Here is a 27316-nt window from a genome sequence, read left to right on the forward strand (position 1 = left end):
TTTGCCCATCGGATCTATCCCAGTGCCGGTTTCTCCCACCAGATCTATAATACCACTTCTTTTGCTCTTTCCCTGTACCTTTAAAGATTTTCTTGTATTTATCTATCTATTCCCTCTTAAATGTTGTGATTTACTTGACTTCAGTACCTACTTGTGGCAAAGCACTGTATTGTCTAAAGAACCACTGGACGGCCAAAAGAATGCCCCGTCATTTGGTGGAGTCCTAACCCCTTGCCCTCTTTTTTTTTTAAGACAGTACCTCCCAGATCATCACTTATGCTGACGGAGTTTTTTCTTCACCATTTCTTCCCCTGTCCACTTGAAATTCTCGTGGTGTAAAAGTAGCACTGATCACTAGAGTAAAAAATAACTTCCAGTCCCCCATTCCCCAGAAATGGTATCTGTATTAATCTGGTACCAAATTGATTTTCTGTTCTGAATTTTCCAAAACCTTTCCTCAATGAACTTTTTATAAATGAGTGTTCTTCATTACCATTAATGGGTGTGCCATGTTGGTAAGAGCTGGTTATATTGTGGTAACTTAACCTGTTTCTGCAGCTCAGGTGAGAGACTGCCTAGCCAAAAAAAAATCTTAATTGTTTTGTTAAACAAGTTGTAGTTTCCTTGACCCTCTGCACATCTTCATTAGCCTGTCGCAGACAATGAAGCAGCTGAAACTCCGAAGAGCTGTGGTGAAACTCTCGTTGTACCGACACTTCACGAATACTTTAATATTTGCTGTTTTTGGTAAGTCTTGGGATTGTTGCACAACATTAAATTGTGGTGGGGGGGTGGATGTGGAGGAAGAACAATGTTTATGAATGTGCATTAAGCTTAAGAGACTCTCTTCTTGTATTTGTAATCCAGGAACCCTCGTTCATGCCCAGTGTTGGGAGGTATTAGTCCTAGGGTCACAGTTCACTTAGGAACAGGAATAGGCCATTCAGCCCATCGAGCCTCCCCCGCCATTCAATATGATCATGGCTGATCATCTCATTCAGTGCCATTTTCCCACACTATCTTCAGGCGAGCCTCCTTAAACAGTGTTAAAATCACACACAGCTTCCATAGTGCGGACTGTGACACCGACCACTTCCTGGTGTGCAGCAAGGTTAGATTCAGACCAAAGAAGTTGCATCATTCCAAGCAGAAGGGCCACCCGCACATCAACACGAGCAGAATTTCTCACCCACAGCTGTTACAAAAATTTCTAAACTCACTTGTAACAGCCCTTCAAAACGCTCCCACAGGGGATGCTGAGACCAAGTGGGCCCACATCAGAGACGCCATCTATGAGTCAGCTTTGACCACCTACGGCAAACGTGCGAAGAGGAATGCAGACTGGTTTCAATCTCATAATGAAGAGCTGGAACCTGTCATAGCCGCTAAGCGCATTGCACTGTTGAACTACAAGAAAGCCCCCAGCGAGTTAACATCCGTAGCACTTAAAGCAGCCAGAAGCACTGCACAACGAACAGCCAGGCGCTGTGCAAATGACTACTGGCAACACCTATGCAGTCATATTCAGCTGGCCTCAGACACCGGAAACATCAGAGGAATGTATGATGGCATGAAGAGAGCTTTTGGGCCAACCATCAAGAAGATCGCCCCCCCCCCCCCCCCCCCTGCAAATCTAAATCAGAGGACATAATCACTGACCAACGCAAACAAATGGACCGCTGAGTTGAGCACTACCTAAAACTGTACTCCAGGGAGAATGTTGTCACTGAGACTGCCCTCGATGCAGCCCAGCCTCTACCAGTCATGGATAAGCTTGACGTACAGCCAACAAAGTCGGAACTCAGTGATGCCATTGATTCTCTAGCCAGCGGAAAAGCCCCTGGGAAGGACAGCATTACCCCTGAAATAATCAAGAGTGCCAAGCTTGCTCTACTCTCAGCACTACATGAACTGCTTTGCCTGTACTGGGACGAGGGAGCAGTACCTCAGGACATGCGCGATGTCAATATCATCACCCTCTATAAAAACAAAGGTGACCGCAGTGACTGCAACAACTACCGTGGAATCTCCCTGCTCAGCATAGTGTGGAAAGTCTTTACTCGAGTCGCTATAAACAGGCTCCAGAAGCTGGCCGAGCACGTATACCCTGAGGCACAGTGTGGCTTTCGAGCAGAGAGATCGACCATTGACATGCTGTTCTCCCTTCGTCAGATACAGGAGAAATGCCGCGAACAACAGATGCCCCTCTACATTGCTTTCATTGATCTCAACAAAGCCTTTGACCTCGTCAGCAGACGTGGTCTCTTCAGACTACTAGATAAGATTGGATGTCCACCAAAGCTACTAAGTATCATCACCTCATTCCATGACAATGTGAAAGGCACAATTCAGCATAGCGGCACCTAATCAGACCCCTTTCCTATCCTGAGTGGCGTGAAACAGGGCTGTGTTCTCGCACCCACACTTTTTGGGATTTTTTTCTCCCTGCTGCTCTCACATGCGTTCAATTCTTCAGAAGAAGGAATTTCCCTCCACACAAGATCAGGGGACAGGTTGTTCAACCTTGTCCGTCTAAGAGCGAAGTCCAAAGTACGGAAAGTGCTCATCAGGGAACTTCTCTTTGCTGACGATGTTGCTTTAACATCTCACACTGAAGAATGTCTGCAGAGTCTCATCGACAGGTTTGCGGCTGCCTGAAACGAATTTGGCCTAACCATCAACCTCAAGAAAACGAATATCATGGGACAGGACATCAGAAATGCTCCATCCATCAATATCGGTGACCACGCTCTGGAAGTGGTTCAAGAGTTCACCTACCTAGGCTCAATTATCACCAGTAACCTGTCTCTAGATGCAGAAATCAACAAGCGCATGGGAAAGGCTTCCACTGCTATGTCCAGACTGGCCAAGAGAGTGTGGGAAAATGGCGCACTGACACAGAACACAAAAGTCCGAGTGTATCAAGTCTGTGTCCTCAGTACCTTGCACTATGGCAGCGAGGCCTGGACAACGTATGTCAGCCAAGAATGACGTCTCAATTCATTCCATCTTCGCTGCCTCTGGAGAATACTTGGCATCAGGTGGCAGGACCATATCTCCAACACCGAAGTCCTCGAGGCGGCCAACATCCCCAGCTTATACACCCTACTGAGTCAGCGGCGCTTGAGATGGCTTGGCATGTGAGCCACATGGAAGACGGCAGATCCCCAAAGACACATTGTACAGCGAGCTCGCCACCGGTATCAGACCCACCAACCGTCCATGTCTCCGCTTTAAAGACGTCTGCAAACGTGACATGAAATCCTGTGACATTGATCACAAGTCGTGGAAGTCAGTTGCCAGCGTTCGCCAGAGCTGGCAGGCAGCCATAAAGGCGGGGCTAAAGTGTGGCGAGTCGAAGAGACTTAGCAGTTGGCAGGAAAAAAGACAGAAGGGCAAGGGGAGAGCCAACTGTGTAACAGCCCCGACAAACAAATTTTTCTGCAGCACCTGTGGAAGAGCCTGTCACTCTAGAATTGGCCTTTATAGCCACTCCAGGCGCTGCTCCACACCACTGACCACCTCCAGGCGCTTACCCATTGTCTCTCGAGATAAGGAGGCCAAAGAGAGATCTTCATATCCCCGATAGGAATATAGGAGCACATTTGGTCCACATTGGACATTTTGGAGTTAGTGGTTATTCTAATTATGAAAGCAATAAAGGTGTAATATAGAGTAGCCTTTCTCCGTTCTTAATGATCTGATGGTTTAGTTAGTTACTGCAATAACTGCACCAAGAGACCGAGAGTAATGTATCCAGGTGTGTTGACAATACAAAGCTAGGTGGGAATGTAAGCTGTGAGGAGCACACGAGAGGCTTCAAAGAGATAAAGGCAGGTTAAGTGAGTGAGCAACAAGGTGGCAGGTGGAATATAATGTGGGTAAGTGTGAGGTTATTCACTTAGAATATTAAACTGCGTGAAACTTTTGAATGTTGATGTTCAGAGAGATTCGTACAAGGAACAGGCATGCAGGTACAGCAAACAATTAGGAAGACAAATGACATGTTGGTCTTTATTGCAATGGGACTGGAGTACAAGAACAAGGAAGTCTTGCTACAGTTGTACAGGGTTTTGGTGAAACCACAGCTTGGAGTACTGTCTGCAGTTTTGGCCTCCATATCTAAGGAAGGATATAGTTGTCTTGGAGATGGTTCACTACATAGGTTCTTGGGATGAGAGGGTTGTCTAATGATGGATTGAGTAAATTGGGCCAATACCCTCTGGCGTTTAGAAGAATCTCATTGAAAATGCAAGATTCTGAAGGGGCTTGACAGGATAGACACTGAGAGGTTCTTTCCCTTGACTGCGTCATCTAGGATAAATAAAAGCAAAATACTGCAGATGCTGGAAATCTGAAATAAAAACAAGAAATGCTGGAAATACTCAGCAGGTCTGGCAGCATCTGTGCAGAGAGAAGCAGAGTTAACGTTTCAGGTCAGAGACCCTTCTTTAGAACTGACAATTATTAGAAATGTAAAAGGTTTTAAGCAAGTAAAGTGGGGGTGGGGCAAGAGATAACAAAGGTGAAGGTGGTGATAGGAATGGTCACAGAGAATAGCTGACCAGAAGGTCATAGCACAAAGGCGAATGGTATGTTAACGGTATGCTGAAAGACAAAGCATTAGTACAGAGAGGGTGTGAATGACTAAAGCACAGAGCACTCCAAGCACAAACATAAAAAAACACATTAAAAAAACCAAAACAGTGGGTAAGCACAGTGGAAACAAACTAAACAAACTGAAAAATCTAAAATAAAATAACCAAATAAAAAAGGAAAAAGAAAAAATAACTAAGCGTGAAAAGGAGGACCCGTCATGCTGTGAAATTATTGAGCTCAATGTTCAGTCCGGCAGGCTGTATGTGCCTAATCGGTAAATGAGATGCTGTTCCCCGAGCTTCCGTTGATGTTCTTCGGAACACTGCAGCAATCCCAGGACAGATATGTGAGCATGAGAGCAGGGGGGGGGTGTTGAAATGGCCAGCAACCGGAAGCTCATGGACTGAGCGGAGGTGTTCTGCAAAGCGGTCACCCAATCTGCGTTTGGCCTCCCCAGTGTAGAGGAGACCATATTGTGAGCAACGAATACAGTATACTACATTGAAAGAAGTACAAGTAAATCGCTGCTTCACCTGAAAGGAGTGTTTGGGGCCTTGCGTAGTGAGGAGAAAGGACGTAAATGGGCAGGTATTACACCTCCTGCGATTGCAGGGGAAGGTGCCGTGGGAAGGGGACGAGGTGGTGGGGGTAATGGAGGAGTGGACGAGGGTGTTGCGGAGGGATTATTCCCTCGGAATGCCGACAGAGGAAGGGAGGGGAAGATGTGTTTGGTAGTGGCATCACGCTGGATGTGGCATAAGTGGTGGAGGATGGTCCTTCGGACCTGGAGGCTGGAGAGAAAGGACGAGGGGAATCCTGTCGTGGTTCTGGGCGGGAGGGGAAGGGGTGAGGTTAGAGGTGCAGGAAGTGGGCCGGACACGGTTGAGGGCCCTGTCAACCACGGTGGGGGGGAATCCTCGTTTGAGGAAAAAGGAAGACATATCAGAAGCACTGTCATGGAAGGTAGCATCAGAGCAGATGCGTCGGAGACGGAGAAACTGGGAGAATGGAATGGAGTCCTTACAGGAGGCAAGGTGTGAAGAAGTGTAGTTGAGGTGGCTGTGGGAGTCGGTGGGCTTATAATGAATATTCGTAGACAGCCTATCCCCAGAGATGAAGACAGAGAAGTCGAGGAAGGGAAGGGAAGTGTCGGAGATGGACCATGTGAAGGTGAGAGAAGGGTGGAAATTAGAAGCAAAGTTAATAAAGTTTTCTAGTTACAGGCGGGAGCAGGAAATGGCACCAATACAGTCATCAATGTACTAGAAAAAGAGTTGGGGGAGGGGGCCAGAGTAGGACTGGAACAAGGAATGTTCGACATATCCCACATAAAGACAGGCATAACTGGGACCCATGCGGGTACCCATAGCAACACCTTTTACTTGGAGGAAGTGAGTGGAGTTGAAGGAGAAGTTATTCAATGTGAGAACAAGTTCCGCCAGGCAGAGGAGGGTGGTGGTGGATAGGGACTGGTTGGGCCTCTGTTCAAGGAAGAAGCGGAGAGCCCTCAAACCGTCCTGGTGGGGGATGGAGGTGTAGAGAGATTGGAAGTCCATAGCGAAGAGGAGGCGTTTAGGGCCAGAAAACTGGAAATTGTCAAAATGACGTAGGGCGTCAGAAGAGTCATGGATGTAGGTGGGAAGAGACTGGACCAGGGAAGAAAAGATAGAGTCAAGATAGGAAGAAATAAGTTCAGTGGGGCAGGAACAGGCTGAAACAATGGGTCTGCCAGGGCAGTCCTGTTTGTGGATTTTTGGAAGGAGATAGAAGCGGGCTGTTCGTGGTTGTGGGACTCTGAGGTTGGAAGCTGTAGAGGGAAGATCTCCAGAGGAGATGAGGTCAGTGACAGTTCTATGGACAGCAGCTTGATGTTCGGTGGTGGGGTCATGGTCCAGGGGGAGGTGGGAAGAAGTGTCTGAGGGTTGGCACTGAGCCTCTGCAAGGTAGAGGTCGGTACGTCAGACAACAGCACCACCACCCTTATCTGCAGGTTTAATGACAATGTTGGGGTTCGACCTGAGACAACGGAGTGCGGCAAGTTCAGAGAGGGGGCATGTTAGAGTGAGTGAGGGGCCAGAGAAATTGAGACGGCCGATGTCTCACTGACAGTTTTCAATGAAAAGATCAAGAGTGGGTAAGAGGCCAGAGGGAGGGGTTCAGGTAGAGGGGCAATACTGGAGGTGGGTGAATGGGTCTGCTGGTCGGGGGGAGGACTGCTGGTCAAAGAAGTGAGCCTGGTGGCGAAGGCGACGGACGAAGAGCTCAACGTCATGCCGAGCACGGAATTCATTGAGGTGGGGGCGTAAGGGGATAAAACTGAGTCCTTTCCTGAGTACAGAATGTTCAGCGTCAGAGAGGGGAAGGTCATCTAGGACATGGGGGCAGAGTCTCAGGATAAGGATTCAATTATCATAGGACTGAGATGAGAAATTTCTTTACTCAGAGGATTGTGAATCTTTTAAATTCTCTACCCCGGAGGGATAAGGATGCTCCATCATTGAATATACTTAAGGAGTTTTGATCTCTCAGCGCATAATGCCACCATTTGGCTGATCTCTATAGTTTAGCAGTTTATATGGTGGCTTCTCAGAATTAGTATTCAGTCAGATGTGTCTTCCACAGTTCAGATGCGATTTGTTGGCTGGATGGGCTACTAAGTGAATTGTTTCGTTTTTCCTCTGTGATTGAGGAGAAATGAACATTGGAAATCTGTGTCATCTAACTGTTTAACTTGCAGCCTATACTGTGGACTGCATATTCATAAAATAAGTTGCCTGATCAGAGTCCAGATTTAAAGACCCATTATGGTTTGTTTTCAGAATGGACACTGCCTAGTATCAGCTCACCAGATTGGCACAGAGAAATCAGGAATCTGATCCAACCTATTGTCCCTGAATACGTCTGAGAGGAAAATGCATTTTCAGTCCCATCGCAGTTACTATTCTGCCTGGTACCACTCCCTGTTGGGGTAGAATTGGAGGATGAAGCTTTAGCTGTGGCAGCATCAAAGTGTTTGTGCCCTCTTGCAGTGTCAGTTTACAGGTTGTTGTGGGTAGGAGTGCAGTAATAGGTAAGCTGTCTGCCTGCTTGATTGCGGAATAGTGTGTAACCCAGGTAGATCCTCGAAGGGTCACAACAGATAGAATGGGGTGGGGGAGGAGTTGGGTAGGGTAAGAAGGCAAGGAGAACATGATGTTGAAGGTATGTATATTTTTTTTAAACCATTCATGTCTTCAGAGAAGTCATGCCATGTTTTAAATTGGAAGCCGTGATCTCTCATTTCTTCACGTTGCATTGCCACATTTTTGTTTTGCTCGTTGTAGAATGGAAAGTTTCTTGATATCTGCATCAAAAATGTTTGTGTTCCTTCCTCAGCTTCAGTGATTTTTATCATCTGGGTGACTATGACGTTCAGGCTTCCAGCCTGTCAGTCGGTGAGTAGCCATTGCAAGCAGCATTTCTGTGCGGAGATAAAAATTTCATGCTCTGCTCACTTTCCATGAGCTTGTGATCTCTTGTTCTGGGAGATGGGCAGCAAATCTATTTATAAGGTTCTTGTGAAATTTAATGGTGCCATCGTGGGAAAACTGACATGGTAACTGAACCTCAGGCTGCCTCAGCTAACTTAATAAAGGAGTTTGTTTCAAGACAGTTGTGAAATACCCTTTTAGCAGTTTTTCACCCCACCATCACCCCACCCCTGCCCTTCTGTACAGGTATCATCAGTTCTTGGTGTGCCAGTCAGATTCAGTTGGTGGCACACACTCTCTTGTATCTGAAGGTCATGGGGTCAAGCTACACTTTAGGATTTGAATGCATAATCTCGGCTGGCACTCGTGGTGCAGTGCTGAATGAGAGCTGCGTTTACTGGAGGAGGCATCCCTGAGATTAAATCAAGGCCCCATCCGGAATATAGGACCAGGAGTCGGTCATTCAGCCTCTCGAGCCTGTCCCGCAGTTCAGTTAGATCATTAGTGATCTATATCTTATCTCCATCTACCACCTTGGTTCCATATCCCTTAACACCCTTGTCTAATGAAATTCTGTCAATCTCGGATTGAAATTTTACATTGTCCCCCAAGCCTCAGCACCTTTTTTAGGTGAGAGTTCCAAGTTGTCGACACCCTTTGTGTGAAGAAGTGCTTCTGAACATCCCCCTTACCTGTTCAGCCATACATCAAAGCACCAGTGGCACTATTAGAGCAGGGAATTCTCCTGTTGTCATGGTCACCATTCCTCCACACCACCACCAAATATAAACTAACTGGTCATTCATCTCTGTCGCTTGTGACACTTGCTGTGTGCAAAATGGCTGCCGCATTTGCCAAGTGCTTTGTAATGTTTCGGAAACTTGTAGTGCATTAAACAAAAGAAGTCTTTTTTTTTGCTCTGCACCAGGACTGGAGGGAACTGTGGATAGAAGATTCATTCTGGCGCTTTCTTTTCTCCGTTTTGCTGCTTGTAATAATGTTCTTGTGGAGGCCATCGGCAAATAACCAGAGGTGGGTTTTGTGTCGTTCATTGTTCATAGTGTTGTCACTGGCATATTTAGTGCCAGTGTCCGATGGGAGAAAAGCACGCACACTGCAATACTGTTTAATGTGAGCTTAATTGTGTGGTACTCTGAATTTATCTCCTTGAATTCCTTCCATTGGTGACTGCCAGCCCTTCACCTGAGTGTTGCATAGCACTCCAGAAAAAATGAGGTTATCTATTTTGGTAGGAGGAGCAGATGTGCAAGAGTGTTTATTAAATGGTAAGAAATTAGAAAGTGTAGATGTACAAAGGAACCTGGGTAACCTTGTCAGTAAGTCACTGAAAGCTAACATGCAGGTGCAGCCAGCAATTACGTTAACCTTTATTGCCAGAGGATTTGAGTACAGGAGTAGTGAAGTCTTGCTTCAATTGTATAGAACCTTGGTTAGACCGCACCTGGAATAGTGTGTGCAGTTTTGGTCCCCTTACCTTCAGAAGGATATTATTGTCATAGAGGGAGTGCAACGAAGGTTCACCAGACTTGTTGCACGGATGGCAGGACTGTCCTATGAAGAGTGGTTGGGGAAACTGCTCGGTATTCTTTAGAGTTTTGAAGAATGAGGGGTGATCTCATTCAAACCTACAAAATACTTAAAGGGATAGACAGGTCAGATGCAGGTAATATGTTTCCCCTGTTTGGGGAGTCTAGAACCAAGGGACACAATTTCAAAACAAGTGTGGAGCCACTTAGGACAGAGATGAGGAGAAATTTCTTTACTCAAAGGTTGTGAATCTTTGGAATTCTCTACCCCAGAGGGCTATGGAAGCTCAGTCATTGAGAATGTTTAAAGTACAGATTGACAGATTTCTAAATACCAATGACATAAAGGGGATATGAGGATAGTGAGGGAAAAAGGCATTGAAGTGGATGATCAACCATGATCGTATTGAATGGCAGAGCAGGCTCGATGGGCTAATTGGCCTACTCCTGCTCCTATGTTCCTAAACAAGCCAAGACTGGAAGAGTGGAATCTATAACTGTGCAGATTAAGGTTTTTCACAGTTGAAGTGTATGCTGTATAAAGACTTCCATCACTACCTGAACTGCTGGTCTGATGGGGAATCCAGCCAAAATGCTAAAGTGGCTTTTTCAGTTGGGGCTATCCTGATCAGTATTTCCAGAGAGTGAAGAGTAGGTTTACCAGAATGCGACCAGGGATAAGGGAATTCAGTTATTTTGTTTAGAGATACAGCACTGAAACAGGCCCTTCGGCCCACCGAGTCTGTGCCGACCATCAACCACCCATTTATACTAATCCTACACTAATCCCATATTCCTACCACATCCCCACCTGTCCTTATATTTCCCTACCACCTACCTATACTAGGGGCAATTTATAATGGCCAATTTACCTACCAACCTGCAAGTCTTTTGGCTTGTGGGAGGAAACCGGAGCACCCGGAGAAAACCCACGCAGACACAGGGAGAACTTGCAAACTCCACACAGGCAGTACCCAGAATTGAACCCGGGTCGCTGGAGCTGTGAGGCTATCTAGAGAGATGAGAGAAGCTGGGGTTCTCCTTAGATCAAAGAAGGTTAAGGGCAGATTTAATAAAGGAGGTTTGAAATTGAGGAGTTTTGATGAGAGTAAATAAGAAGGACCTATTTCCACTGGCAAGGGGAAACCAGAGGAGATAAATTTAAGATAATTGGCAAAAACTCCAAGAGGGGCGAAGCAGAGGGGAGATGTGATCTCAAATGTGCTGCCTAAAAGAGTGGTGGAAGCAGACTAAGTAGTAACTTTCAAAAGAAACTGAATAAATACTTGAAATGTCATCATTTACAAGGTATGAGAAAAGTGCAGGGAAGTGGGTCTAATTGGACAGCTCTTTCAATGAGCTGGCGCAGGCATGATGAATTGAATGGCCTCCTGTGCTGTATGATTCTATGTTCATATGAAGATGTGGTTTTCAATAGTGTTGCAAAGGAGTTGCTGTATTATTTTTGTGTTCTGTGCTGTGCAATGTAGAAGTAACTGGCTGCTCTCCTCTGGGTTGCAGATATGATTATTCTCCATTGGTAGATGAAATTGATGATGAAGAGGAAGAGGAACAGTTGATCAATGAGGCTTTTGGTGAGTTTGGCTAATTAATATGTCACCATACATAAAAACGTTGCATTTATTTTTCTTTCGTGGCCTTGATGCCCCAAAGCACCAACAACCAATGAAGTACTTTTGATATGTAGTCACTTCTGTAAGTTTGGGAAACATGGCATCCTGAGGTGAAAGATGATATATAAATGCCCCTCTGCCTCTTTTTACTTTTAAAAGATGTAGTAATCTGAGCCTCAACTCCTCCCTGTGGCAAAGCTTCCCATACTGGTAACAACTTGTCACAGCTCTCCTGCGTCTCAAGAAGATTTTAAGTTATTGCTCCTCATCACTGAACCCTAAACACAGGAAATGGCCTTTTGCCATTCGCATCTTTATTTGTCAGATTGCCATTGCTTGCTGTTCCATATGGCAAGATCTCATAATTTTACAATAAGTAGGAAGAAATGTCCTATCCAGTTTATATTTTTGACCCGGAAAGTTGACTTGAAACTGCCGAGATGTCAGTTACTGTAACGACGTTCCTGTCATAGTCACATGATTGCCAAGAAGCAGTGACTAGTGTTTTCCAGAGATAAGCTAATATTTTTTATCCCTCAATCAACATCACTGAAATAGATTATCTGGCCATTATCCCATTGCTTTGTTGGAGCTTGCTGTGTGCAAATTGGTTGCACCTTTCCTATATTACAACAGTGATTCACTGACTGTAAAGCATTTTGGGACATTGAGGTTGTGAAAGGCGGAATATAAATGCAAGTCTTTCGTTTTCAGTCAATATTTCCATAGACCAATTACAGTGTTTAAAAAAACCCTCAATCATATTACTATTAACTAATATTGCTTGGGAATTACATGTTTGGAATGGTTGGATGATGACTACTGGACGATTACCCAAATGAAACACTTTTTAAGTTTAAGTTATTCAATACTGCTATTACATCATGTATGCCATTTTATTCTGTGAACAATGTACCTTAAATTCTCTGGTGCCACTGATGTTAATAATCTCTTCTATCTTCTGCAGAGGGAATGAAGATAAGACCAATAAAATCAGAGTCTAATGGCACAGTCAAACCCAACAGAATGGTGAGTGAGCGCCTTTGTCTTTCGCTGCTGCTACATAGACCATTGTTATTAAAACTTTTGTTTTGGAGTCTTAGTTGTCACCATGGTGCTTTTATCACAACTGCCGATGTGTGAATTAATAACAGCCTTTAGTTTGATTCTAGCTCATGGGAAGAAGGCAAGATTTGTCCATTTTAGTTTATTTGAAATGTTGACCATTGTTGTGAATGAATTGGTGAGATCAGCAGTGCATTGGAAAAACGCACGTGTCCAAAAAGCTATGGAGGCTTGACATTCCAATTCAACTGGACAGGCGCTGTGTATAATTAAAAGAAATGAGTGCCCCCTGATATTCTGCCACTGGGGGAAGATTTCCTCTGGTTGCTATGCATTAGTGATGTAAACATAGAGGAAAGATATTCTATTTCTAAAGAAATCAAAAAAAGGCAATTTAAAAATTAACAGGCTTACGATTTCTTTGAATGCAGGATTCAGGAAAAAAACCATCCCGAGATACTTATAATGTCCCTAACACGCAGGGAGTAGAGAACTTATCTGCCCCTTCTCCATTTGCTAAGAGCTTGAGCCCATTTAGGGTAGTATGTTATAACTGATCCAGCTTTTCCACTTATATACTTCAAATCCCGTACTGGATAGATGGGTGTGAATGGGCTCTATGGGTATAGAGATACAGTCATGCTTGAATGCACTGTTACTTTTACAGGATTGGAGATGCTTCAGTACTCGTTTTGTTACCTGTGCTCCTTATAAACAGCACCACCTTTCTAAAACCACTGATGGTCAACTATGAAAACATGGGCTAACAAATCTGCTGTTCCGTTAGGGCTGCTTGTTCGTCTAAAGTAATCTTGGGGAGCTGGTCACGTGTTTTAATATCCAGTGAAGCCTGCCATGCTACAGAGACTGACATCTGAGGATTAATGTATGGAAGATGGAAAATAGCCACCAGATCAATCTCCAGATAAATAAGAAAAGCATAGCATAGGATTATCAAGGCCAGAATGATCATTTTGATCACCTAAGGAGGTTGGAGAGGCAGAAATTCACAGTTATTTCCTCCATAAACTTCACAGTGTAAATGTTGACTTTACCGTCCCATAGAAAGTTGCTTTACATTCCAAATTTCAATGGCAGTATTATATCAGAGATGATCTGCCTTTGTCAAAAAAAAAATCCATTTGTCTATCCTAGAAGATTGCATGATTTTGAGTGGGGTGGAGGGTGTATATATAAAATATCTCAATTTGTGGAACAGGCTGGATGGACCTTTTCCAGATCGTATGAAAGCTTGGTGTAGGGGTGTCCAAGATGTCCCTGTGAGGGTTCAGAGCTATGGATAGGAGCTTCTCATGAAAATGTATTCCAAAGTATATGCTATTACTGATGAACACTTTTGTGCCTGTCAATTAAACATCTGTGTCTCATCATGAGGTTTGTAATTCCTCCAGGTAACTTGTGTTTCAGTAAAGAATTGAACTTGAAACTGCTGTTGTTTAAAAATTGAAATGTTTGGCCATTTTCTAGTGTGTATGGGGCCCCATGGCATAAAACTGACCCGAATGAGCATTAAACTGGAAATCTCAGGCCACAGGATTGTTGATGTGGGAAATTTAGTGTTTTGCAAGTGCTCCTTTCGCGATTTGGGGTCTGAGAAAGGAGGGGCAGTTTAGTCTGCTTTGAACCTGACTCAATTATTTCCATCAGTAACACCATGGCCTTAGCATAAAATTCACAATTCTTAATATTTACAGCCTCCTCTATATTTTTATTTGGCTGCGTTTGCTGACAATGCAACCACTAGGAGGTGCAGTACTAGCACATGCACAAATGCAGCCTCTTCCACTGAAACGTCATTGTTTGCGACGTTCAGGCAGCTGCCGGGATTAAAGATGGCGATGCTCAATTTATCACCGAAAAACAGCTTCAACCCTCTTGTCATTGTTTCATTTGTATAATTTCTTGGATGTCTCCTGCTCAACTGTTTTGATTTTTTTTTTTGACAAAGGCAGATCATCTTTGATATAATACTGCCATTGAAATTTGGAATGTAAAGCAGCTTTCTATGGGACGGTAAAGTCAACATTTACACTGTGAAGTTTATGGAGGAAATAACTGTGAATTTCTGCCTCACCCTCGCCTCCATTCTGCAATCTCCCATTCTCCCAATCCACACATTCACACTCGATACAGCCTCGCCGTTTCCTCCCTCCCTCAGCCGCTCGCTCCAGACCTCGCCACTGCTTCCTTCCAATTCCTCTCCCCTTAGCCAATTATTCTCTGCTCCTCGCTTCCTGCTGCGCCACTTCCCTCCTTTCGGCCACTTGCTCTCAGGAGCGAGTAGCTGAGGGGGGCAAGCAGCCGGTGGCGAGGAGGGGGAGAGAGTGTCGAGGCCTGGAGCGAGTGGCCGAGGGGGGAGGGGGAAGAGCCAGTGGGGTGGGAGAGAGTAGCTGGGGGGAAAGTGGGCGAGGGGAGCAAGTAGCCGATGACATTTTCCCGCGCATGCGCCAGTTAGTCTTGGCTAGATGTAGCTAGACAAGCACAGCTTGGAGCACTCTGATGCCAGTGGGCCGCTGCATTGCTAGGAGTCACTTTGTTTTTAAAATGCTTGCTCTTAAATATTTTACTGACACTTCCAACTGCTGAGCACTGGGAAATTCAAGATCACCAAAGCATGTGTTGTAATGTCAACATTTGCTGCTCCACAGGATGAAGACCTCAAGTGGGTTGAAGAGAACATTCCAACCTCACTAACTGACGTGTAAGTCATTTTCAGCTAAAATGGAAGCATGTCTCTTCCCCCGCGTCGACAGTAAGACTACTTTTAGGAGTCAAACCGCTTCAGAGGATTATCTTATTTTAGTTTTCCTACTTATATAGTTTCTTTTGAATAGTCTTGTTAAATAGTGAAAGATTATTACAAGCAGGAATCAGCTGTTTCTTGTACACTCACCTCTGAGTCAGAAGATTGTGGATTCAGGGAGTCGAGCACAAAATCTAGGTTGACGCTCCTGTGTAGCACTGAGGGAATGCTGCGTTGTTGGTGCTGTCTTTCGGTTAAACCGAGGCCCCCTCTGTCTTCGTGGGTGGGTACAAAAGATCCCATGGAACTAAGAGCAGGGGAGTTCTCCCCAATGTTCTGGCCAATACTTATCCCCAAACCAATGACATTAAAACAGATGATCTGATCATTAGCACATGACTGTTCGTGGGAGCTTGCTGTGCGCAATTTGGCTGCTGCGTTTCCTACATTACAATAGTGACTGCACTCCAAAAAGTACTTCATTGCCTGTTGACCACTTTGGGACACCCTGAGGTCATGAAAGGCACGATACAAGTGCAAGCCGTTTTTTTTAAAAACAAGCCAAACTCTAGATGAGAGAGCTCGATGCACACAGATACCGTGGCACAGCTGTGGCAAGATAACAGGCTAAAAAATGATTTTACTGAAATAAAAACAAACTACTGGAAAGGTCAATAACCTTTCTGTTAACTTTGTTCCTCTCTCCACCCATGTAGCCTGATCTGAGCATTTCCAGCATTTTCTGTTTTTATTTCAGATTTCCAACATCCGCAGTATTTTGCTTTTGTATTAATGATTTTATTGATGTTTGTTCATTTTTAAAATGACCATAATATTGGATTGAGCCTTCCAGTGGCAGAGTGTACTCGTACCAACCAGTTTAGCAATTAGTCATACAGAGTAAAACGTCCTCAGCTTTATTGCCCATTTATGCAGAGTTGCCTGATCTCGGTCAGCAAAGCAGTTGGAATGCTGAAGTTGGCCTCAGTGCCCCTGAGAGTGGAGGGGAAAAATTAGCCAAAGTTTCATAGCTATCTGGTGATTGGCTAGAAAGTGCATGTGTGAGAATGGGATTAGGCTCAGCTGTGATGCTGTCCACAGTCAAATAGCCTGACAATACTCACTGTCTAAACTAGCCATTTGGTACTTGTGGAGTGATAATCTAGTGTGTCTACACCTTTACGAGATTGGCTGAAATGTTGGCATTTTCTTATGGTGGAACTCTTTCTGATATAAATGCACAGTATATAATCTAATTTCCATTTAGTTGAATAAAGCCATTCTCCACTTTAACCAAGAGGCTGTTTAATCTGTCATTTCCTTGTACAAGGTGCAATGGCATTAAAATTTAGCATTCTGAATTTGATTGAATTGAACTGGGGGTGTGCTGGCCAAGTACCCAACCCTGGGCATGCATTAGGTTACACACTGGTTCTGTGCCATTCTGTCATCTATTAATGCTAAGCACAGATTCATCAATTTTTCTTAACCTTGCAACTTCAGTTTCTAATTCTATTTATTATTTTCCAGTGCGTTGCCGACCCTACTGGATTCAGATGAGGTAAAATCTAACTTACTTAGTGACTTTTCTGCTTGACTTTTAATTGTTCCATACAGAGCTCTCTCCCAATGACTCAGTGCCAGATAGAGCTCCCCAGTGGCCAGGTTGGTGTTACGTGTGTGAGACTGATTCCTACGTGCAGTAAAGTCCCACACCTACTTTCTAACCAGTGCTGTGTTAGTTGATCTTCGCTGAGGTGTGGGTAGGAGTGATGTCAGTAGAGTTCCATACATTTAACCTGTTTGTGAGAGGTGGGGGGGGAGCAGTGGATAACCAGCCAGGAATTACTGTAACTCTTGGAAGAAAGTATAGAGTTCTGCTGACAGCAGCATTGGGGTCTGATGTTGCCCTCCATGGGCCAATAGCCCACTGACACTGTCTAGTCTTTCACTTGAAGTAGAAGGTGTGGCCAGGGCTTTAATTAATCTTTTGGGTGGAGCGGGATGGTGGGAAGGAAACACTTGATGTAGAAAACACAAGGGAGTGGAGTTTACAGTTTTGCCGCAATCCGGCTGCAAACTGCACCCGTTTTGAGACTTTTTTTTCCCGAGTTTCTGCTCGAACTCGCTTACATATTGTTGGATGTAAAGACTACCGTGAGTCAGTCCAATTGGGCAGCGTTTTAAAACGTTTCTTTTTTGAAACTTTGATTTAGAAAAAAATTCCTTGATATATTTGAGTTGCTAACTCAGTGCAGTTTGATTAATACAGCTAGTTTGACAAATAAGCATTTTTATCACAGTTGCAATCAAGCATGATTGAATGACTGAAAATGTTTTTTTAAAAATTACAGAATCGTTTATTTGGAGTACAGTGATCAGTTTGTTCGTAAATTAGAAAATTACATTTCAAAGTTTTAAAAACTATTAATATAGTTGCTCTCGAGAACCAGCTTAGTTAAGAACCACTGCTAGGAGGCTTGCAAACAACTACAATTAGTGGAAACTCCAGTGGTGGTCAATTTGATCTGAGAGCGTGGCCTGTCTTGTGGGCAGGGTCAGCTTTTAGCGAAATTTTTTTTCAACTAGTGCAAAAAGTGTGGAATCTCAATTTGCGCTGACTGTAATTTGCATTTAAAATTCCACTTTTTTGTGCAGGTTACGCTGATTTCAGACAAATTGTGTCAGAGTGGAAACTCAGCAGAGGCTACTAAATACTTTCAATGTTAATCCTGGTATTTTATGTAATTTTATTTTTTGTCATTTTTCAGGAAATAATGACGACCAAGTTTGAAATCTCCAAAATGGAATAATTGTTTGGAAGCATGTTACAGGCAAAGCTTTACTTTGAAAACCAAATCCCCTACTGCAGCGGATATGACATTTGGACCCTTTTATTTAAAAACAAAATGAAGGAATGTGTGAAATATTCTTTGTGGTGTGACTTTTTGAAATGGCATAAATGCATTATATTTTTCATTTTGGATACTTTCAGCTGATCACTTTATTGAAACTTTTTTTTTAAACTACTTTTTTTTCTATTCCCTTTGAGGTGGTGAAATTCAGTTTGAATTCAATGAAATATCACCAGCAGTGCTCAGTGGAGGAGAGGTGTTGTTTTGTGTTGGGAGTGAAAGGATTGCAAATAGAGCTGAGCAAAGTATTTGTGACACCAGTTACACTGAACCATGGAAATGTAAAATATGCCGCACATGGAAAGGTTGTTGGGATGAATATTTATATGAAAATGATACATCCATGCCTGTCTATATGCAAATATCTTTTTTGTTATTAATTTAAGACAAACAGTAACGAGGAAGAAAGCCAAAATCTTTCAGCAATACTCAGTGTACCAAAAATAATAGGTACAAAATATCTGTATCCTCTGACCGTGGCAATTGTGCATCCTCTTTTTTTTGGAATGCTAGCCACTTTCTGTTCGGTGCTCCTGGCCTGTAGCCTGAAACTTATGAACACTGTGCAACATATGTTTTTGCCCAAAGCAACAGCTGAGCTCTAATTAACCTGAGCCTGTGTTTACTTAACAGCGGTTAGACCTTGTAGCCTTAAAAGGGACATCTTTGCACCTTAACAGCATAACGGTGCATGCTGTAACACTCTGCTGTTCTTCTAAAGTAGTCCATGATCTGAGCAATATCAGGTGAGATCTATGTATTTCACTAGTTAATGCATCAGAGATAGCTGCCATTATAAACTGTAAGACGGATGCTGGCTTTGCTTATTATTGTCTTATCTCCAGGACATGTTGAAGGCCTGTAACACCACAAGATATGCATTATTCAATCTATTAATGAGTACTTTCCATTTTAAACTTTTTCCTGGTGGGGGGGGTTCATGCTGGACAGCAGTGTAACTCTTGCAAACAAATGTTGCAATACTTTGTTGCGTCAGGTGATTTTTGACATCATGCTCTCGGGAGTTTTAACTGAATGGTACAGGAGCAGATCTCGTAGCTCATATTTTTATTTTGTTCCACCCTGCCCCCACTCCATAGAGCGAGCCCTAGTCTTGGCTCTTGTGGAGAATCCTCTCAACTGTCCCTGGAAATCAGAGTGAGACGAGTTGGTGCTTTGATTGTCCAACGCTCTCCAGTGCTGTTGTCTTAGCACCCTTAAGTTAGTGAGGGTGAGAATTGGCTAGGAATCCTACTGCTGATTAGTAGCCAGTGATCTCTACTGTTACATGCATGGCTTTGCACACTGGGCTTGACTGTGATGACCATCCTGGTGAAATAGCCAATGGACATTATCTTAAGCTGGTCCATGAAGATAGCCACTTTGGGGGCGGTTACCGCAGCCAAGGCCAACACCTTTTAAGTTTACTTTTTAAATATTCAATGTGAATCTCTTATCCTTTATCCATTTTAATTTCCATTCATTTTTAAATTGTGGTTTGCTGCATTCAACTTCTCAACAAAGCCTTATTCTATAACCTAGTCATGGAAAAGTCATTCATTTCACGGTTTAAAACCAGTTTTAAATTATTGTAAAATCAGTTTTTTAATCTCACGCAAGTTTAAACAAACTGCAGTTTTCCCAGGAGTAGTCATGATGAGGGTAGGTTGAGGCTACCTGATGCTTAATTTGTATATCGTTCTAAAAGCTTGAGTTCTAAAGCATGTCCCTTATAGGGACCTGTACCATGTCTTGCATTGACTTTGTTTTGCTCAGTTTCATTCAGACCTAGTTTGCATTGTAGTCCATCCTTAGAGATGCAGAGACCAGTGATTGATGCTTCTTATTGCTAAGCTAGCAGCAATGTAGCACCTACTGGCAATGGAGAAGTCACAAGTACAACCCTTCCCATTCTGAAGACGACTTCTGCCCGACTTAGAAGTGTGAATTCCAAAGTACTGCTATCCAGTCCGAGCCTGGACTGGTTCTTAATTGGACAAAGTACAGTTGGTTCTGACCATTATTAAAACTGATATGGCCCCAAACATGTCACCACTATCCCTGCTCCAAAAACGTGTGAGCTGCTTACTGAGTGTTTCCACATCAGATGTGGCCTGTATTCTTCACTGTACAGGTACTGTAAGCAGATTTGTACTGTTTTTAGTATGTGAAGAAGAATCAATAAATCATATTTAGTAAAATGAAGTTTTGATTAAAGAAACAACAAATGTGGCTATATTTGGTATTGCTATTCGAAGCAAATTAAGCACTGACTTTAGGTTGTTCAGTTATTCCTGTTCTGTGCAGCTGTCACTAAAATGCATTAAATTTCCCCTCACCTGATGTGTGCAACAGAATTCTGCAGTTCAGGACAAAAGTAGTTCAATATTATTGTACTAAATTACATTTTTGTAAAATGATCTGTTTGTAAGGTGTGTTTGCAGCCAGCTTTTCATACGTTCAGGGCAGGGGTGCTGAATAGTGGAGGTCAAATTTCACAGTAATCCCAATGTGAGTGGTTGCCAGGATACTGTGTGAATTGAAATACACACTTGCAGTTGCATGTATCCATGTTGGAACAATGTACCCTTGTTTCACACCCTATGGGAAATCCAATTTAGGACTATCAATATAGCCGGGAGAGCAGAATAATTCAGATGGGCTGTCGTGTGACATCGTAAGGGTTGGGAATGTCAAGCTGTCAGATTTGAATGTCAAGTCAGGCTGGATCTGGTGATGTGGATGCTAATGTCATATAGAATCAGACAAGCAATTATAATGTTCAAGCCACTGTAACTTAATTGATTTTGGGTCAGTGTGACTGAGCTAAACTGATGTTTATGTGGAGTGACTCCAAACTGATTTCAGCATTTATTTGGGTCAGGGCCAATCAGGAGCTGCTTACTTGCAAGTGTATTGCAGAAGCCAACGAGGGGGACTTTGATGGGTTAACACATTTTTAATTACTAACATTAACTAGTAGTGACACATCCTTACTGGTCCTTAAACAGCTAGAAGCATTTCAAACAAAAGTCCCAGCACAAGGCAAAACATGTTGCTTTATTGTGTGATATCATTGAGAGCACTACAGTCCTACAGGCTCTTCAGTTCCTTGTATGCATTGTGGTTCTTTCTCCTTTCCTTCCCCCGTGTTCTTTCACCTCTTTCCACCCCCCACCCCCCAACAACTTTCACCACCCTTTCAAGCACTGTATTCCTGATAAAGTGGAATAGGAAAAGTGTGAAATAGGACCTGGCAAAGGAACGATATTGTACTATTTCAGCCAAATCTCTGTGAATGCACGTTTTCTTGGAACCTATCTAAATTCAAACCGGCTTTAATTTTATCAATACGGTACGTGTATGTACTGTTTATTTTCTGTACTATTTATGGAGCAGGAATATTTGGGAGTTTTCCTGGGAAAGGGGCCAAACTTGCATAAACAAACACCAACAGAAAAGGGGATGTCATTCCTCTCCTGACATTGGAGACATTATTTGTAATTGGAGTGGGGGGGGTGCGGGGGGGGATGGTGGCAGTGGAAATTGGTCTGTATTTGTAGAATGGGAAACCTCTGGGTCTGCCTTGCACTTGGACACACATTTACATTCAACTACAAAGCCCATTACTGTAATTAGGGAGGATTCTTGCAGGCCCCAATGCTTTCTGAAACCAGCTAGCCATAACCTGACAGCATCCTGCTGTATAAAAGAGGACACACAGATCTGAAGTCTCCTGCATGGCCTGTAAATAATGTGTTTGTATTACAGAAACTTTTATTTGCTCCACTATTAAAAAGAAAACAAGCTGCAGATGGAGGCCTGCTGAGCAGACAAAGAGTACCACTGTACGTAATTATTTTTGGCTAATCTGTAAATACTTACCCTGGGAGTGGGTTCTAAAAGTTTTCTTATGCTACTTCAGGATGTTGAGGGTGAAATTTCAAGAAAAATGTTTATGCTATGTGGGGGCTGTTGGTGCTGTGTGAGTGGAACTTCCCAGTTCAGGCATCCAATGTTGAGTATATTATAACCAGATTCAAAATCCGGACCCCTTTATTCTGCTGCAGCAATGTGCCTCAGCCCCAAACTCAAAAGAGCAACCCCCTACTGTGCCAGTCTGATATTTGTTTCCACCCCCATTACCTGCATCAGCCATCCTGAGTCCTGAGATTGCCAGTTAGCGCCAAAGAAGGGACAGCTTTGTGCTATAGTCCTGTACCCACTCGGACCTGGATTGATACTATTCAAACTCCTTTTACATGGGACTCTGACAGCCAGCAGATAGAAGAGACCTTCATCTCATTAATGTGGACTAGATTGGCCCTTGAGGTGAAAGGTGAATGGTTCGCTGTACTTTCGGCTTCAGAGAAGAAATGTATTTATGCATCTAGTTTCCTCCCCCACCTTTCTCCCTGCTCTTTCCATGACTTCTTGCGTTATACACCATTCCCTAACTGCGAGGCTGAAGTAGGTGAACATCTCCCAGTTCAGTGCATGTGTCACTCTTGGACCATACTCCTCCAGAGAATACACTCCAATACTTGACTTGCTCACAGGCCAGAATCACGAACACTTGAGGAACAACAGCTACATCCCATCAATGCATGGAGGAAGACATTAATATGCTGAACCACTTGTGCCACCAATTTTCCCATTCATTTCAATCTTGAGTCTTTAAGAACAAAGAACAGCACAGGAACAGGCCATTCGGCCCTCCAAGCCTGTGCTGATCTTGATCTGTCTAAACTAAAACCTTCTGCACTTCCGGGGACCATATCCCTCTATTCCCATCCTATTCATGTATTTGTCAAGATGCCTCTTAAACGTCGCTATCGTACCTGCTTTCATCACCTCCCCCGGCAGCAAGTTCCAGGCACTCACCACCCTATGTGTAAAAAAAAAACTTGCCTCGCACATCCCCTCTAAACTTTGCCCCTCGCACCTTAAACCTATGTCCCCTAGTAACTGACTCTTCCACCCTGGGAAAAAGCTTCTGACTATCCACTCTGTCTATATCACTCATAACTTTGTCGCTCCTCCACCTCCGTCGTTCCAGTGAAAACAATCCGAGTTTATCCAACCTCTCCTCATAGCTAATACCCTCCAGACCAGGCATTCTGGTAAACCTCTTCTGTACCCTCTCCAAAGCCTCCACATCCTTCTGGTGGTGTGGCGACCAGAATTGTATGCAATTTTCCAAATGTGGCCTAACTAAAGTTCTGTACAGCTACAGCATGACTTGCCAATTTTTATACTCTGTGCCCTGACCGATGAAGGCAAGCATGTCGTATGCCTTCTTGACTACCTTATCCACCTGCGTTGCCACTTTCAGTGATCTGTGGACCTGTACGCCCAGAGCTCTCTGCCTGTCAATACTCCTGAGGGTTCTGCCATTTACTGTAGACTTCTCACCTGTATTAGCCCTTCCAAAATGCATTGCCTCACATTTGTCCGGATTAAACTCCATCTGCCATTTCTCTGCCCAAGTCTCCAACCGATCTATATCCTGCTGTATCCTCTGACAATCCTCATCACTATCTGCAACTCCACCAACCTTTGTGTCATCTGCAAACTTACTAATCAGACCAGCTATATTTTCCTCCAAATCATTTATATATACTACAAACAGCAAAGGTCCCAGCACTGATCCCTGCGGAACACCACTAGTCACATCCCTCCATTCAGAAAAGCACCCATCCACTGATACCCTCTGTCTTCTATGACCGAGCCAGTATCCATCTTGCCAGCTCACCTCTGATCCCATGTGACTTCACCTTTTGTACCAGTCTGCTATGAGGGACCTTGTCAAAGGCTTTACTGAAGTCCATGTAGACAACATCTACTGCCCTTCATTCATCAATCATCATCATCATTTCCTCAAAAAACTCGATCAATTTAGTGAGACATGACCTCCCCTTCACAAAACCATGCTGCCTCTCGCTAATAAGTCCATTTGTTTCCAAGCTCTATAAAACTCTTCCTTGTACAACAGCTTGCATTGTAGACTGTATGAAGCATACTGAGTTGTTTCACAGAGGAGATTTAGATATCAAACAGTGGAAGAAGAGTTAGAAGAGACTGAAGTTGATGGGGGAGGGGGGGCTCAGACTGATGACAGATGCCTGAGCTTCCACTGCAGCTGCTGTTTATGCTGCAATGGAGCTGCAACATCGGCCATCAGATGCTGAATCGTGCTTGAATCCACACGTGTGCAAACACAATTGGCCACCACTTCCATGCTGGAAAGGCTTCAAGCTCAGCATGAAGTTGGTGCTGGACACCCCCCCCCCCCCCCCCCTATGCTCCATGACATTGATCACATGCTTTTTGGCAAGCTTCCCAATGCACCAACCATTTTATTGGGTAAACCCATCAGAATTCTAATATAAGCTGCCCCATCGAAGTTTTCATCTGAATTCTCTGCAGCTGGCACCTACACAATCCTTGCCTCCTGCCTTGGCTACAGCCCACTTGTGCCTATATCTCAGCATGTACAGATCCTGCCTCTAATCTATCCTCCTAAGATACATGCAGTGTCCGTACCTCAGTTGGTGGTTGTGAATTTGAAATCAAGTGACAGTGCTGTGTCTCCTTCATCAGTCTCTTGGTAATAAATGCAGAGCGCTGGAAATACTCTGCAGGTCTGGCAGCATCTGTGGAGAGAGAAAAACACATTTAACATTTCAGGTCTGTGACCTTTCATCAGAACTCACAATGAAAGGTCACAGACCTGAAACGTTAACTGTGTTTCTCTCCACAGATGCTGCCAGACCTGAGTATTTCCAGCACTTTCCGTTTTTATTTCAGATTTCCAGCTTCTGCAGTATTTTTTCACTCTCTTGGTGTTTGTTCACCACTGCCAGGTTTTTCCTCTTGGGTATCTGAAAGGAAAAAGGCACAAGAGTCGAGATGTATGGGGAGGGAGAAAAATAAGAGGTGTGCGCTTACGCCATCTGCAGCTTGTAAATCAAAAGTTAGTGTGGCATGGGTGGAGAAGTGGGATGTGAGAGGAGGAATGAGGATGCCGTCATTGATGGTTTCAGCGCTGCCACTGGCCACAGCCTCAGCAGTGGGTGTCCCAATAATGGCCAGAGCAGCCGCCTCCATGAGGGTTAGGACAGGCAGCCGTGTCTGTTCCCCTCTGGTTATTTCCTGCTGCCTCCAGTTGTGCACGATCATGTCCTGCAAGAAGGAGGGAAGTATGCCAGCAGGTGTCATGGTTTAATAGCTGCCAGTGTGTGCAAGCTGAGAGAAGTGGGTGTGAGGCTTGAAGCAGTGCTAACTATGTGAGGGTATGGTGGCGCATATGAATGTCAGATATGAGCCTAATTGATAGAGATTGTTGGTACATTTGTGATGGGTGTATAGTGAATTGAGCATTGCCTGAGGCTAGCGCTGTATGGTGTAGTTGGTAGGATAAGGCATTTGAAGATGCATTTACTGGCCTTGACCACTCAATTCTTGTGGCACTGCATCCAGGTCCACAGCTTGATTCCTGGCATTGACTTCCAACGCTATTTGCTCCCACTGCCTTTTGAACATGTGACAGGAAGGCCTCCTGTGGATACAGGACATCTCTTTTCCATCTCCTCCACCAGGGCCTCCAGTGCACATCCGAAAACCTTGGAGCCTGCACACTCCTTTTGTTGTGGAGTTCTTTACTGTTTCCCAGTTCTGGTTCAGTTCCTGCACAACTGCCAGAACCTGCTCCTGTCACAATTTACCTCCTCTTTAAGACATGCAGGCTAGCTTTAACTGGTGCAGCAAGTTACCATTTTGGCTCCCCTGCTGAAAGTGATTAGCAGGTCTAGCACCAGCTGCACGTCGCATTCAAATGAGTAGACTGCAAAAAGTTGGCCTACTCCCTGCAATACATTCAACAGGCATGGACTAATCGCGCATCGTGATCCTTGTGCCCATTTTCAGGGGCTATCCAATCCAGCTCCCATAGTGGTGTACCTTTTAAATTCCTAACTTCTTTGGCACGTGACTTTCATTTAACATACACTGTCCACTTGAGTAGCAGCGCTAAAGCTTCCATCTTATTGGAAAGTGTCTTGTCCCGCCCTTGAGAATCCTGTGTTCACAGAATTAGTGTGCATGCATTTTGCAACTTAAAAACATGCACATTTTTCTCATTGAGTACTTTTATAATCTTCAGTTGCCAAATATGATAAAGTAGTAGATGTTTGTACAGCACCTGTGAATATTCCTTAAGCTGTATGGCACAAATTGTAGTCCTGGCATGTTTTATATCCAGGCACAGATGCATTCTCAGTTAACTCTCATTGAGTGTGATTCTACCTTAAGCTGTATTCCGGTCCTGTTAAAGTAATATATTCACAGCAGGCTATTTTTATATTTCTTTTGGGGTTTTTTTGCCCTCTTGAAAGGAGTTTTTTTTTACGTTTGTAAGAGCCTCTGGCAGCTGGTCAAACCGTGAAATATCTGTTACAATAAACTTAAAAGATTGCTGTAGTTGTTTGCATTTATTTATTTTTTGCAGGTTCAGTCTCCATGCTGCGTTAACTGATCTTGGGCAACTGGATACTGATCCAAGGAATGGGGAGAGAAGGAAAAAATAAAGCAAGGTTTCCATTCTGGATGTCTATCCAGCTGTGCCATTTTTTGAAATGCGGTCCCTTTAGTTAACAGGGCCACCAATTTGCCCATAGTATGATGCTGTAAAAGCAAAAAATGATGGATGATCAATTGGCCTATCTTGGTGGTGGTGGTGGTTGAGGGAGGAATGTTAATCAGGATGGCTGGAAAGCTACCTGCTCCTCTTCAGATAGTGCCATGGTATTTTCACATCCATGTGAACAGGCAGTGTAGCACTCCCTCAGTACTGCATGAAAGCATCAGCCTGGATTTTGTCTTCCGACACTGGAGCGGGCCTTGAACTCATGAGCTTCTGCCTTCAAATTTTCTCTCCTTGCCTTTCCTTCCACTGCCACATGCAATCGGTACCTCATCCATAATTCATTGTAAAAGCCTTGACTGTAGACTGAACAATAAGGGAATCTGTTAGTCATCATCATCGTGGATTGCGACAAGAGGGACAGGATCAGGCTCAACAACAGGATGTCTGCCAATTGTTTGCGCTTCAGTCCTCTTCCCCAGTGTTAGGACCAGGTGAGGAAGGGGTCTCGGGCTCTCCTTTCACCCTTTATCTGGCTTGACTGCAACAGGGTTTTATTCTTTTTAAGTGATTTTTAACTTACCAGCTCAGTGAGCACAGCTCCTGTTACTCTAATATTTACTTGCAAATGAACCAATCAGACAGGTTTTCTTGAGTTTAAATAAGAAAGATATGCTT

General features: G+C 43.9%; 1 protein-coding gene across 2 annotated transcripts in view; it reads left to right on the plus strand.

Moving 5' to 3' along the window:
• LOC137353137 (transmembrane protein 87A-like) overlaps nt 1-26475 on the plus strand; it is a 67898-nt gene extending 41423 nt beyond the window's left edge. For both annotated transcript variants that reach the window (XM_068019169.1, XM_068019170.1), the window contains exons 14-21: nt 639-747; nt 7975-8033; nt 8998-9101; nt 11138-11211; nt 12218-12279; nt 14985-15037; nt 16610-16640; nt 17851-26475. In XM_068019169.1, coding sequence (XP_067875270.1) covers nt 639-747; nt 7975-8033; nt 8998-9101; nt 11138-11211; nt 12218-12279; nt 14985-15037; nt 16610-16640; nt 17851-17892 — 534 coding nt within the window. In that variant the 3' untranslated portion in view covers nt 17893-26475. The remainder of the gene's footprint in view (nt 1-638; nt 748-7974; nt 8034-8997; nt 9102-11137; nt 11212-12217; nt 12280-14984; nt 15038-16609; nt 16641-17850) is intronic.
• The last annotated feature ends 841 nt before the right edge of the window (nt 26476-27316 follow it).

Source organism: Heterodontus francisci, chromosome 40, assembly GCF_036365525.1.
Source record: "Heterodontus francisci isolate sHetFra1 chromosome 40, sHetFra1.hap1, whole genome shotgun sequence".
Lineage (NCBI taxonomy): Eukaryota > Metazoa > Chordata > Chondrichthyes > Heterodontiformes > Heterodontidae > Heterodontus > Heterodontus francisci.